A 13,810-nucleotide genomic window follows, 5' to 3' on the forward strand; every position below is an offset into this window, starting at 1 on the left:
CTCAGAGCAGAGCCAGCTGCTGCTGAGCTGCCCGGAGCTGCAGGGCCATGGGTGCAGCACCAGAGCAGCATGGAGGAGCAGCAGAGGAGCACAAGGCTGCAGCTGCCGCCCCGGCTGCAGGTTTTACAGAAGCTCTCTGGACACCCCTCTTGCTTGGAGACATTTCATTCGCACAGTCACATCTCTGCTTACTGCCCGCAGTCACTGGAGCTAATGCAGTGCTGGGTTCTCCATGAAGGGGTCCAACCCCAAGGCCAAGTGCTTGCTGAATCCACACTCCCCCAAGGAGCAAACCCAAGATGTGTTTCCAGCCACGGCCCTGAGGATTTCTGCCCACGCTGTGCATTACGTGAGCAGCCTGGCCCTGCTGGTGGCTGCGTCCCACTGCTCCCGTTTTTTCTCTATGCTCCCAGAGTCCTCTCAGCTGTCAATTAGCGTCCCTCACACAGCAACTTGTGGAATAAGAATATAGAATTCAACTAAATTCTGGGTAAAGTTTAAACCTGGGTATTGAAAATGCAATAGATGGTACCATTTCCAAAAGCCACATCGTGCTGAACAGCCGGCTGACATCAAATTCATCACAGCGACTTGCACATTGCATCTCACAATTAATTGCTCTTGAAACAGCTGCAGTCTCAGAATTACTGACTGATGCTTTCTTGAGAAAACAAACCTGAGCAGCGAGGGAGGGGCTGTGGTGAGGGGCTGTGTGTGGAACGGGGCCAGATCTCTGCTGAATGCAAGAAGGGGGCCTTGCAGATGCTCCTCTCTGCCAGCCCGTAATTAATGAATTATTGAGACAATCCTGAAACAAGCAGATGAAAAAAGAGGATGAAAGACGCTAGTGGCAGACAGACAGTCCCACTGTTTGGGAGGATCTAAGCAATCATGTCCAAAAATTGTTTTAATTCCTGCTGTCACAAAGCACAGCGTTCCTGTTGGGGCGCAGGGTGGGGATGCTCAGCCCGTCCCGTCCCTGCAGAGCAGCACAGGCGCCCATCTCACTGCACGCACAGCTCCTCGGGGTGAAAGCAGCGGGGCTGCGCTGCCGGGAGCCCCAACCACCCACAGCTGTCAGCTGCTCTCACGGCTGCAGCGACTTTGAGCAAAACTCATGAATAAAGAAACCGAGCTGCAAAATCAAAGTATCCAACAATCTCTTCAGCACAGCCCCAGCAAAAAGTCCCTTAGTAATTTCAATTATTATTTAAGAAAAGACGGATTTTTATTTTTATTTTATTTTCTGTGACATAAAGAAAGAGATGGGAAAAGTGGGACGGCAGAACCAAAGCCGGCTGGGACGAGAGGACCCGGCGAGCCCTGCTGGGGCTGTGATGCTCCTGGAGCACCGTGGCCTTGCAGGGACGTGCTGAGATCCGCCTCCTGGCGCTCTCAGGCGCTTCTTGCCTTTGAAACATGCAACTCGGCAGTGGGGGCTTCTCAGCAGGATGTTTTATAACGTCTTGCATCTCAAATGGAACATCAACGCCACACCTGAGCTCGCAGCTCCTGCAGCCGGTTCCTACAGGCTGTACCTACAGTCTGCTCAGCCATCAGAGCAGCCGAGCCAGCGAGTGTGCCACGGAAATGCCACGGGGACTGGCCGTGTGTTTCAGCGACGTGAACAAACACAGTCGCGGCTGAGCCGCTGAGCTACGGCCGCATTTCCCGCACAGACTCCTCGACTCCCGGCCGGCTGTGCCCGCATTCCGACGCTTCAGCGCTGGGCACGCACCTCCAGCCGCCTTTTGCGGGCAACATCCCTGCTGAGCGGAACGGGGCAGCGCCGCTGTGCTGGAGCTGCGGGCGGCCATCGTTCCGCATCTCTCGTGGGATCGCCCCGTCACCGGCACCCGCTCCCTGGGGCCGCGGCAGGACCGGACCGCGGGGCTCCCACCCCAGGACTCGTTACGGACGGTCCTCCGGCACGGATCAAGCTGACCGCAGCTCAGGCGCTGCCCGCCGCCCCCCAGCGCCGCCCAGACGCGGCCCCTCGCACGGCGCAGGGCGGAGCGGCACCGCCCACACGCGGACAGGGCGGCGCGGCGCGGTGCGGAGCGCCCCCATGAGGCGGTGGAGATCCGCGCCCGCTCATTGGGCGCCAATTCGCCTTTTGCGATTGGAAGAGCGCAGCCGCCTGCGCGATCCGTTTGGTGCACGTGTTCCACCCGCTCTGCCCGCTGATTGGACGCGGTTCCCGTCGCTTTTTTTCCTCCCGCCTGTTCCGGCGGACGTGACGTTATTTCCCGTCTTCTCACTGGGTCACGCCTCACGTGACTGCTTCTCGAGCGGCGCCGGAGGGACTCCGGCAGCCAATCCCGGTGCGTCTGGCTTCCCCCATTCAAAGTCGGCGGGCGTAACGACCAATCGCGGGGCGGTCCCGCCCCCGCCGTCGCTGACAGGCGTGGGCGGCAGCCAATGAGGCGCGGCGGGGCCTGGCCGGGGCGGCAGCGGCTCGGCGGCGCTGCGAGGTGGCGATGGCGGAACGGGGCGGCGGCGGCGGCGCGGGGGCTGGCGGCGGCGAGGGGGAGGCGGCGGCAGCGGCGGCGGAGCGGTTCGGCGGCGAGTTGAGGTACCGCGCGGTGCGGGCTTCGACCGGGCGCCGCGGCCACGACCGGCCTCCCGCGGCCTAACCGCGGCGCGGCCTGAGGGGCTGAGGGAAGCCGGGCTGCGGGCTCCGCTCCCGTCCCGCCCCGCCCCGCCCCGTCCGCCTTTGTCCGCGCCGCGCGGGGCCGTGGGGCTGGGCTGGGCCGGACCTCGCGGACGGGCGGGGAGTGCCGGTGCGGAGCGGGACGCGGCTCCTCCTTCCGGGCCTGGCGCCGGGCCGTGCCGCTCCCCGCTCCCCTCGTGCCGTCGCGGCGCAGTTCCGCTCTCGGAGCGGCGCCGGGCGCTGCGATCCCCGCATGTGTGCTGCGCTCGGGGCCTGGAGCCTGGCCTGGCGGGGCGCTTCCAGCCCCAAGCGGTTGTTTCTCCCCGTGCGTAGAAGTTAACGAGCGCCGTCCTTTGAGTTTGCGAAGGGAAGAATCTGCTGGAGGTTGCAAGTGGTTTTTACATACGTAGTGCAGGCTTGGTGTTTTTTCCTCGCGCGGTTGAGCTTTGTTAGCTTTTTTTCTGTTTTAACGAGCATTGATTTCCCTGCAGCTCAGCAGTGAACGATAGCGAGCTCGGTTTCTCTCCCCTCCCCGCAGGATGGCCCAGCAGCAGGCACTGCGGTTCCGCGGCCCGGCGCCGCCCCCGAACGCGGTGCTGCGCGGCCCCCCCCCCGCTGATGCGGCCTCCGCCGCCCTTCGGGATGATGCGGGGCCCCCCGCCGCCGCCGCGCCCCCCCTTCGGGCGCCCTCCCTTCGACCCCAACATGCCTCCGATGCCGCCCCCGGGAGGGATCCCGCCGCCAATGGGACCTCCGCATCTGCAGGTAAGCCGGGCAGTCCGTCCTGTTTGTGGGAACGGGGAGATGAGAGCGGTGAGGAGGGGGAGGAAGGCAGCTGGGATGGCACGCCGTTTCTGTGTGGCATTATGGAACGCAGGCTGACGTGTGGCAGTGTGAAGAGCCCTGCATTCAATTCCTTACAGCAATTCTGTGTTAATGGTTTAGTGAGTTCACCACCTGTGTTAACCAAAACCCAACTGCACTTCGGTGCCCTGTGGCTGTGCAGAATGCAGAGTTAACTGTGCACAGCCCTCTGTGCTTGGAAAAACGCACAGCTGATGTGTGTGTCGGCCTTCTGGGGTGTCCTGGTGTGCTGTGACTGCTTGCTGGGCAGTGGTGAATGAGCACAGACTGGCAGAAGGTACTGTGGTACAGTGAGCTGAATTCTACCTGAGTTCCAGCATGCACTGTAATGGCAGTTGCTGTGGAAGTTTGCTGCTAGTTCTCACTGCCAATCGACCGGTCAGATAGGCAAGCAGTAATTCTGATAAGCAGATCTGTAATCAGCGATCGAGTATGTTTTGTTTCAGTGCTGTATTCAGAAGGTTATGTCAACAGTGATGCACCAGAAATTGTCAACGGACAAACACTGAGCAAACATCTGAAAAACCTGAGAGTAGACACAGGGTTTGACCAAATCATCAGCACAAAGCTTTCACACTGACATGAGTCTGTGTGTTCCTTTGTCTGGGGGAGAACCTTCTTTACCTCACAGTACCTTTAGTGCTTGTCTGGATTTTGTTCTTTTTTAACTTTGAGTGCTCCTGGCATCTACAGGATCAGTCTGAGCGCATCGTGAGCCTGTTGGGCTCAAGTCAGGTGCATCTCTGCTCACCTTTTATCATGTTGTATGTTTAAGTACTTCTGCTTACTTTGCAGATACCTAGACAGTTTGAAAGGCACGACATATCTGGGAGTAAGAAAAGTTCTGTTGTAATAGCAATGTAGGGGTGTCAGGACGGTGTGATTACCATGCAGGGCTGTAGGTGGTGCATAATACTGTGTGGTGTTTAAATAATAGTTTAAATCCACGCTTTGTAGTGGAATACTGAACACTTCTGTGCTGTGAAATTTATTTGAAAGAGTAGGGATGTGAGCAGGAAGGAAAGAAAACATGGTGACGTGGGTCATTCTATGGTATTGTTGGTACTTTTATGGTATTTTTGGTCTTGATTTGCCTGTGTCTTTGGCAGAGCTAAAGGAGCTCTGAGCTATAGGAGCTTCTTTCCTCTTCACTCCTAATGCATGGGAGTGTGTGGCTCTGCATGTAGCTTTATGCAAGTGGTGGAGCAGTAAGAACGGAAGCAAAGCGGCCACCAGTGCAGGAGCAAGGAGTTCATGTGGATTTCACGTGAAATAAACCAACATCAGACTGCAGTCTCATCTTGTGTCCTGTCATCACCTTGAGTATGAGATCTTTAAAAAAAAAAGTGTGTGCTTCCCACAGCAGGCTTTTTTTCCCTTGGACATGAGGCCCAGTATTAGAAATTGGCAGTGTGAAGCAGTTGAAAAGACTTGTGGAGTTGAAGATGGAAACAGTAACTTTGTGGGATGTCAGCAGCCACAACTCATCTAGTGCAAAGTCGTCTTTTCTGTTCCCTTCATCTGGTACCAGGACCTTGTTCTTGGTCTTGGATGATTTCACGCTCAGCTTAATTTTTTTTAACACTATTTCCATATGCCATGCCTTTCTCTTGGTGCTCTGTGGTCCCGTTTTCCCACTGATATGGTGTTAAAATTCATGCACCCATTCTCAGACTAGAGAGATCCGAAGGAAATGAAGGTGTGGGACCTGGGAAGGAAGCACAGGACCACGCTTCCTGGTGCCTGCACCATTTCAAGAATCAGCCAGTTAATTTGAAACCCAGAGCCCTGACATCTCATTGTTTTGTGTGCTTGATTTATATTCTGAATGTGCTTTTGCTCTCAGCTGTTAGTTGTGGCTGTTCAACACACCATGCACTAAATGTCTTCTACAGCTCGTTGCCATACATGAAATTCACACACCAAGCTTGTCTGCGTTTCTTCGTGCTGTCGGCACCACGCTCTGCTTTGCACATGATTCTGAAGGTGATGTGGTGCTCAGTGGGGAGCTGAGCTGTTTTCTCGATCCCCTGACTGCACACTGGATCCTCTTCTCTGCTCCTCGTGCTGCCCTGCATCCATCCAACTCGTTTTTCTTCAGGAAGCAGCAGCAGCAAAGTCAAAGTGGGCTACTGGGGTTCTTCTTACAAGCTGCAGGGTAGTAAAGATAGAGATCACCTAACGGCCAGATGGAGGAGCTGCAGAGAAGTCATGAAGAAAGGAAGTCACCTGAATAGCTTTCTCGTTAGTTTTTAATCCTGTCGGTGGCCTTTTGTCTTCCTTTACAGTGGTATGGAGCAAAAATCAGAGCTGGTCCATGAGTTTAAAAAGCAGTTAAAAATGCAGCTCTTAAAGCAGAGATCTCGGGAAAACTTTCAAAAGAAGCCAAATGTGTACAGGACCCAAGGATGCTGCACCCACTGAACACTGCCATGGGTAGGACTCAGGTTCCAGAGTGTGGGTGCAGCTCGGTGCTGGCTTGCACGGCACATCCCACTGAGCCACCCAGTTGCTGCTAATGGGGTTTCCAATGTTGTGATGGTGAAACATCACCGCTTCAGCAGAGCCTTCGTCTGTCCTGCTGTGTGTGTGCATTTCTGTATGGAGCCAGTCAGATAGGAGGGTAGGGCTGGAAGCTTTTGTGGTGTCAACTGTCTCGGTATTGCTTTTGCAGGAGGAAGTCTTCTGAAGTTTAATTAAAACAGGAGTTATGTGGATAATTGGGCAGTTGTAGGTGCCTGCAGAGTGAATTAAACAAGTTGATGAATTTTGTCGACTGCCGTTTTTTATAGGGGAGCATCTGTTGTGCTTGTTACACACAGGAAATCTCAGAACAGTCCAAATAAACAAGTGAGGTAAATGAACGTACCTCTAATTAGAAAACCAGGCATTCAGTTTTCATGTGAGAGCGAATGTGCAGGGCAGTTCTGGATTTCTTTTCATCATGTGACAGTGAAGGTGTGTGATTTTTTTTTTTAATTAGCGTTAGCTGGTGTTGTAGTTAATGGATGTTTGAGATGCATAGAGGATTGTAATAAAATCTACAGCTCTACCGTGCTAATTAACGGGATGCTTGCTTGTGATTTTAATCTTTAAATAATTATCATTGTGTGACTGCAGTAGTAATGCAAGAAATCATTTTGCTTCACAGTGTGAGCAGTCTGAGGGGCAGTTGCTCAGGAGTAGTTCGACCACTCGTTCTTTTTTGCCTAGGGATTTTTTCTCCTTGTTCAGAGCATAGTTTTCCCTCACCCCGCTCCTTTTCATACTGCTCCTTGCTGCTGCTTTGCATTTACAGCAATGTCTCAGGTGTGCAGTGCTTCCCTCTGCTGTTCCGCCATGCTCGGTGGTTTGCTGGGGAGTTCTCTGAGCCGAGGTTGGTTTGTTAAAGCTCTCAGGATGGGCAGTTACCCTCAGCGTGGCTGTAATGAGTGTTGATGCTTCAGTAAATGCAAGCTTGAGTATGGTATTACATTATTACTGTTGTTTGCCTTCAGAGACCACCATTTATGCCTCCTCCCATGGGCAGCATGCCCCCGCCTCCCGGAATGATGTTCCCTCCAGGGATGCCGCCTGTCACTGCGCCTGGGACGCCAGCGATGCCCCCAGCTGAGGAGATATGGGTGGAGAACAAAACTCCAGACGGCAAGGTGAGACGGTCACCAGGGACAGCAGAGCCACGGGTGTTGGCTGCCGTTGTCAAGGTGTGGCCTTGTACAGCCCTACATGCGGGCGCCCCAGATCTTTAAAGAAAGCTTGCGTGGTGAAATCCCATATAATTCTATGGATGCTCTTGTTAAAGTTACGTAGTTGCGCTTAGAGCAGGAGTAGCTGAAGCACTGATGAATGCTCCCTTTCTGCACTGCGCCTGTTTGATGGTGACATCCTGAACTCGTAGGTCTATTTCTACAACGCACGCACGCGTGAGTCAGCGTGGACTAAACCGGACGGGGTGAAAGTCATCCAGCAGTCGGAGCTGACGCCGATGCTGGCAGCCCAGGCCCAGGTCGGGGCCTCCACACCAACAACCAGCAGTGCCGCGTCGCCGTCGACCTCCTCGAGCACTCAGTCCTCCACAACCTCTACCACAACCACGGCCACGTCGGTTTCACAGACAAATTCCAGTGAGTCCCTGGGGGCTTCTCAGCTTTGCGCTGTTGGGGTGCTGCTTTGGGGAGCTGCTGCAGCGAGAGCTGAGCATCCAGCAGGAAGCAGTTTCCACCTAGAGTGGGATGTGTTCAAAGTACAATATTTAATCCAGGAGAACATTGCATGGGTTTTGTTGTTGTTTTTTTTTCCTGATTTGGAAGAGTTAGAGTAGTACTGTGCTGGGGTAGGCGAATCTCGGTCAGCATGCAGCCCTTTTTCTTTAGGTCTTTGTGTGTTGTTGTTGTTTTTTTAATCACATCATATCAAAGCTATTATACATTCATTTCCTTTTGACTGCAGTTAAAGCAAAACTGGTTTTAAAAGTACCTCTCAAAAGAAAAAAACTAAAAAAAATTGAGGTAGGAATTACAATTGTACCAATTTCCTCTGTTTCCAAAACTGCATTTGTTGCTTTAAGAGGAAATCTTTCAGTGCTGCTTTTGGGCTACGTAGAATTGGTTGATTGCAGAATAGAGCTGCTTCTGATGTCTTATTTTTACCACTAGTAGCTTTCTAGCTGAGCCTCATAAGTTTGCATTTGCTGGAGCTGCACAAAAACGGAAAAAGAAAGTCCTTAGCCCCATTATTAGTCACAGATGACCTTTGAATAAGACTCCGAAGATTACTGCTGATTACATGGTCTAAGCCTTTGCTTTTAAGGATTTTCTTACTCAGAAACCCTGGGAGTTTAGGGGTCTTATTTATGCAGCATGGACATAATGAACGTTTGTATGTAGCAATAGTTTACAATACACTTTGGCATATATATGCTCACAAATGCCTCTAGAGCATCGACACAGCTTCTTATCTTAGGTACTCCAGTCTGTCTGCATGCACATGTCACCAGCAAACAATTGAGTAAAATCGCAGTGTGTGGACAAAGCAAGGCATGCTAATTAACAAACGCTTTGGTTTGTGTTCTGCCCGTGTGCAGGGCACTGAAAGCACAGCATCTCTGCTGCTCTGGAAGCCTGTTTAATAGCCGTTGTTGTGGCTGTGCTGGCAGAAACATGTACAGTGGGCTAGGCAAAATCCTCTGCAGAAGATGAGCAATTGCTGAGCTGTCTGAACTCCAGCTCTAGCACACAGATGCGTCCCACTGAAATATTTGACCTCAATGCTGTCACAAGAGGGACAAGTCAGGCTTAATTTTTTTAACCCAAACTTCTGGTATCTTTGTTTGAAAGCAAGTGACATTTGGGTAACCCACAAGGTATGGTTTGTTAGTCCTGGAAGGAGGTCAGTGAAGGAGCAAAAGATCTGCATTGCTCAAAACTTTTCAGGGCTTTAATATGAAAGATAAAGCTGTGATCAGCTGCTGTGTTGAAATAGGTCTGGTGTCATCACCTGAGGCTGCGGCCATTTTGTTGAGAAACTGGAAGCAGGCAGAAGGTGAACGTTTGGTGCTGGCATAGATTCTGAGAACTGCTCCTAGTTTTGATGTCGCTCTTCATGCACCTTCTCTGAAGCAAAATGTCTTGGTACTAAATGCTGAGAGTCTGTTCTGCTTCTGCCTGTTCTACCTGCTAAGCTTTGTCTTTGCTTTCAAGAACTGTGACTGTTGGTGTCTGTGCCCAGGTGATAACATTTATCAGTTGAAATAATTTTACAACTCTTGGGCTTGGCCTGTAAAAGTCTGGGGCTTCTGGTACCTCGTCTGGTACTGATTTGATGCAGGCCTTAAAACAAATCACCTGCTCACTCTTGGCTCTGTTTCCCTAAATTTTAGGCTAAGAACTCTCTCTCGTCCTGAAGCACTTAAGAACAACAGACCAAATATCTTCTTCTAAGTAGCTTAATACTGATACCTGGTTGGGAGTGCTTCTGGTTATGGTTAAATAAAGAAGGCATCCAGGGTGCCCATGTATCATGTGCCTATAAGCTGGGAGTTTTGGTTGTTTTTTGTTATTAACACATTTTTCAACAGTTCCTCCTCTACCAAACCTCAGAGTATGAATTTCAGGGCTGGCCATTGACTTCAGGCCATCAGGTCTCTAGTTTCTGTTGTGCAGCACTGCTCCTGGTTACATGCTGGTTTCAGGCATGCTACAGGGATTGCTGAATTGAATGCTGGTATTGTCTTTTTCCACTGCGAGGCACTGAAAACCAAGAAAGTTCTTGCAGCTTCTGAACAAAAAGTACTTTCCTTTTCCGTGCTTAATTACACGTTCCTTAATTGACATTTGTCCATTCTTGGATCACAAATCCATGAGCATGGTTTAAATGAACTGTTGTCATGCACGTGCTGGTTATTACGCTCACTACAATGGAACCTTTGTTAATTCAATATAAGAATAAGCTTTTTCCATTTGAAACTTTCTGTAATGTTCCCTTTCTGTTCTTCTGAACAGGGATGCAGAGTAGAAGTTGATGTATTTACTGAATGAGCTCTGTCCTTTGCTGTACTCTTGCCTCCATACGGTCCTGTTAGCAGTAACGAATGGTACAAAGTAAAATCTGAAATGGACTTCCTTTGTGTAACTCAGTGTTACAGAGAAGGCAAAAGCTATTTTCTGTCCAAGAGCGTCTTCCTGTTGATTCTAAGCATACCTGCTTATGTAACATCTGCTGGGAAACAGAGAGCCAGTATGTTTGCAGCGAATATATTGCAGTATCTGAGATACAAGGTGTTCTTTGTTTTTTTGTTTTGTTTTTTATCAGCACCTACTACACAAGACCAGACCCCAAGTTCGGGTGTTTCAGTTGCCACACCATCAGTCAGTGTTTCAACCTCTGCTCCTTCTGCTACACCTGTGCAGACTGTACCCCAGCCAGTCCCACAGACATTGCCTCCTGCAGTTCCTCATGCAGTACCTCAACCAACTGCAGCAATTCCTGCTTTTCCACCAGTAATGGTACCTCCATTTCGTGTCCCCCTTCCTGGCATGCCTATTCCACTTCCAGGTAAATTGGCAAACTGTGATTGTCTTGTCCGCTACATGTCCATGTTGTCAATTTGTTTGCACTCATGTGTCCACTGTGTATGGAACTTGCCTGAATCCTCTCCACTTAGGGCATTTTTGAAAGAATTCAGGGATAGCAGACAGACTTTTTAATTAACGGTGAGCGTTAAATTTTTCACTACTAATTCTTTGATATCCATATCAGAAAATAGGTACATCTAACCATGTAAACGTTTTTGGTTTTAGATTGTTGAAAATAGCAGGGAGTGTTTAGTGCAGTTCTTGTCTTACAGCAGGAGTCCATCTCATCGGCCCGTTTAAGGGTGAGATTCTGGGCAGAATCTATACGTGGCTGAGAGCACGGGAGGACTGCATTCTACCAATCACAGTTTCACTTCAATTTTATTCTGCTTGCTCGATTTAGACCTGAGTCTTGTTTGAGTATTAGTTAGGACATGGGTTGTGTGCCCCTCCCCCAGAAAAGTAGATTAAAATAACCTGTGAGCAGGAAAAGTTACCATTCGGATGCACTGCCCTTGATGATGTCAGGAGTTTTTAGCTCTTTTCTGTTGCAGCTCTCAAGTATGATGCCGAAAATTGAAGCAAAATGTGGAGGTTTAAACTGGGGACAATTTAAATGAAGGTATTCAGGATACTAGATTCAGATGCAAAGTCTTAGGGGGGAGCTCTCTGGTGTCTACGTAAATCAAATTTTATCAGGTTTCAATCAAATGTTTAGTTAGATACTGGAGTATTTTAGGCTGGCAAAACTTTGGACTTGCTGTTTGTAATCGATGAACGGGTCCTGACTGATTCTTAATTAGATAATTCAGTTTGCAGTGAGTTCCCGTTGAGTTCCTGCTCTAGTTCAAAAGTGACCACCTTTTTTTTCCCCTATGTGCAATGTCATGAACTATACACTGATGGTTTTCTGTTGCAAGGAAAGGTTTTAGGTTGTGTTGGATATGAGTTAGTTCCTACCTACGAGGAAGGACTCTCAGCTGCCTCCTTGTGCTTGTGGACAGACAGAGCAAGGTGACTCTTTCTCCTGTACCTTCAGTACATGGGTGCAGTACATAGGAGGGGTGCTCTTGACCTCCCAGTGAATGGATTGGATGAGAAATAATACTCTAGGACAGTTCCCACACCTTCTTTTATCAAAGGGTAGAGATGTCAAGGCAGCTGAGATGGAGATGAGTTTTGCTGATTAGTTAGAAATGCGTGGAATAAAAAGCATTTTTTTGAGAGACAAGAAGAGAGGACTGACTTTACTTACAGTCACTCTTTCTAAAAGAGTATTTTTTGTCAAACAGTGAGCTGTTGTCATCTGTGCTGTGCTTGGAAAGGCTGTCACAGTGCAGCTCTCACTGTTCTAGGATAGGCAAAAATATTGTTCTGAGCATAATATCCAAAGCTGAATGAAAAATAGATGAAGGATACAGGGAGGATGCTGATGTCAGTGTGTTGTGAGGTTTAGAGAACAGCAGAAGTGGCCTCAGAAGCAGTCAGCCAGCTGTTCTCAGCAGCAGTTCTTGACATTGTCAGCAAGGGGTCAGCAGAGCGTGAAGGGTTGGTGCACGTTAGGGGGATTTGGTCAGCCACTGAGGTGTGAACTCTGCTAACGTGGGGATGGTTGAAGCAGCAGAGATGGGTGCCAGTGGGATGGGCTGGGGCTGTGTGGTTGGTTTGGTGCTCTTTTGCTTGTTAAAGAGTTCCTTGGGTATTGCAATACAGGAGGAAAGACAGAGCGTCAGTCTTCTTGAGCTCATGTTTGAGAACATGGTTCTTCCAAAGCTTTCCTGGTACTGCCTTTGGTGAGATGAGCCTTCTGGGTTGAACTCATTACGTATGGGAGGATACCTGGCAGCAAAGAGTCCGTTCCCACTAATGAGTCTAAGTTGCTAGTTTGCCTGATCACAGGATAAAAACAGCTTAATCCTTTCAGCTAGCTCTAGCTTGATTGTAATAGTCATAGCCACCATCAAAGAGAAGGAAATCTTTAAACTACAATGAAGAGAAAGTGAAAAGAAGTTAAGACGACTCCAAGGCAGCACGAGGTGAATTCCAAAAGGCTCATAAAGTGTAATGTACAGATATTTGGGACTTTTGGCACCTTGCATAAAGTTAGCTGGATTGTTCTCAAGTTGCAGAGACAGAGCTGATGAATGCCATTGCCATGTGATTTCAAAGCTGCTCTCTGCATTATGCTGTAGTAGGACGGAGCAATGGAAGAGTTGATTAGTGATATGTCGTAATCTCAGATCTTAAAAAGTAAGTCTGCTTTCTCTTAATTCGTCTGTTAAAAGTAGCTGTGTGTTGGAGCTTGGCAGAGGAAACAGCTCGGGTGTTGCTCAGTGTGATCTGCACTGCAGGATCTCTGCACTGCGATCCCGCGGCGGCGCAGGTCCTGCTGCCCTGCTGAGACATGCTGTAACTTCCGTAACAAAACGAATCTGCTCGTTCGTCTGCAAGTGCATAACATGATTCCTCCACAATTTAGACAAATACTTCATTCAGTGCTGTTTGAGTCAATGTTTTTGTGTCTCAATTCACACTTTTTTTATAAGACTTGTTTTGGATTCTTTCATGGAAGTATTTAGTAAAGGTCATTGCAATTCTATCTTCTCACAAATATTTTTGAAATAAATTGGCAGTATTTTTAGTATGCTTTTGGTACTAGATCTCTACTGAAGAAAAACAGTAGTTACATTTGTTATAAACACAGGGGTTTAATTTCACTTTGTACTGGAGGTTTTCCAGCTTTGCATGGGGGTGTTGATAGAGGTTAGGGGAAGAAGTTTCTGAAGCATTCCTGTTTCCGAGTCAAAACCTGACTAATGCAGAGAGAACTTCTGCAGTTTCCTTCCATAGCCAAAAATGAAGAGTTTGGGAAATGCATTCTCCTTCTCCCTATCTAATTTCTTACTAAATTTTCCATCTGATTGAGGAGGATTTGATGCTTCCCCTTTGGGCTGTGCCATTTCTTAGGAGCTGGAGAGCAGAGAAGTTTGTGCTGCTGCCTTTTGAGGGCTGATGCTGTTTTTAGAGCATTTTCAGCTCGCAGCTTTCTAGGAAATGAAAAACGAGGGCCATGTTTGTTGCCTCTGCAGCAGCACAGTGCCGTGTACCTCTGCAGCTTCGTGGCTTTTACTGCTGCACCCCTTTCTTCCAGCCGCAGCCTTCCCCTGCCCCGCGTCTCCTCCGCAGTGCAGAGTGCAGCTCTCACCCCACAGCTCCCCGC

General features: G+C 49.4%; 1 protein-coding gene across 1 annotated transcript in view; it reads left to right on the forward strand.

Annotated features, from left to right (window-relative positions):
• The first annotated feature begins 3,192 nt into the window (after window positions 1-3,192).
• The window catches only part of TCERG1 (transcription elongation regulator 1), a 31,123-nt gene continuing 20,505 nt past the window's right edge, over window positions 3,193-13,810 (forward strand). The window contains 5 exon segments of the mRNA XM_052689371.1: window positions 3,193-3,258; window positions 3,260-3,418; window positions 7,015-7,167; window positions 7,416-7,641; window positions 10,328-10,570. Coding sequence (XP_052545331.1) covers window positions 3,193-3,258; window positions 3,260-3,418; window positions 7,015-7,167; window positions 7,416-7,641; window positions 10,328-10,570 — 847 coding nt within the window.

This window comes from Tympanuchus pallidicinctus, unplaced genomic scaffold, assembly GCF_026119805.1.
Source record: "Tympanuchus pallidicinctus isolate F22 unplaced genomic scaffold, pur_lepc_1.0 scaffold25, whole genome shotgun sequence".
Lineage (NCBI taxonomy): Eukaryota > Metazoa > Chordata > Aves > Galliformes > Phasianidae > Tympanuchus > Tympanuchus pallidicinctus.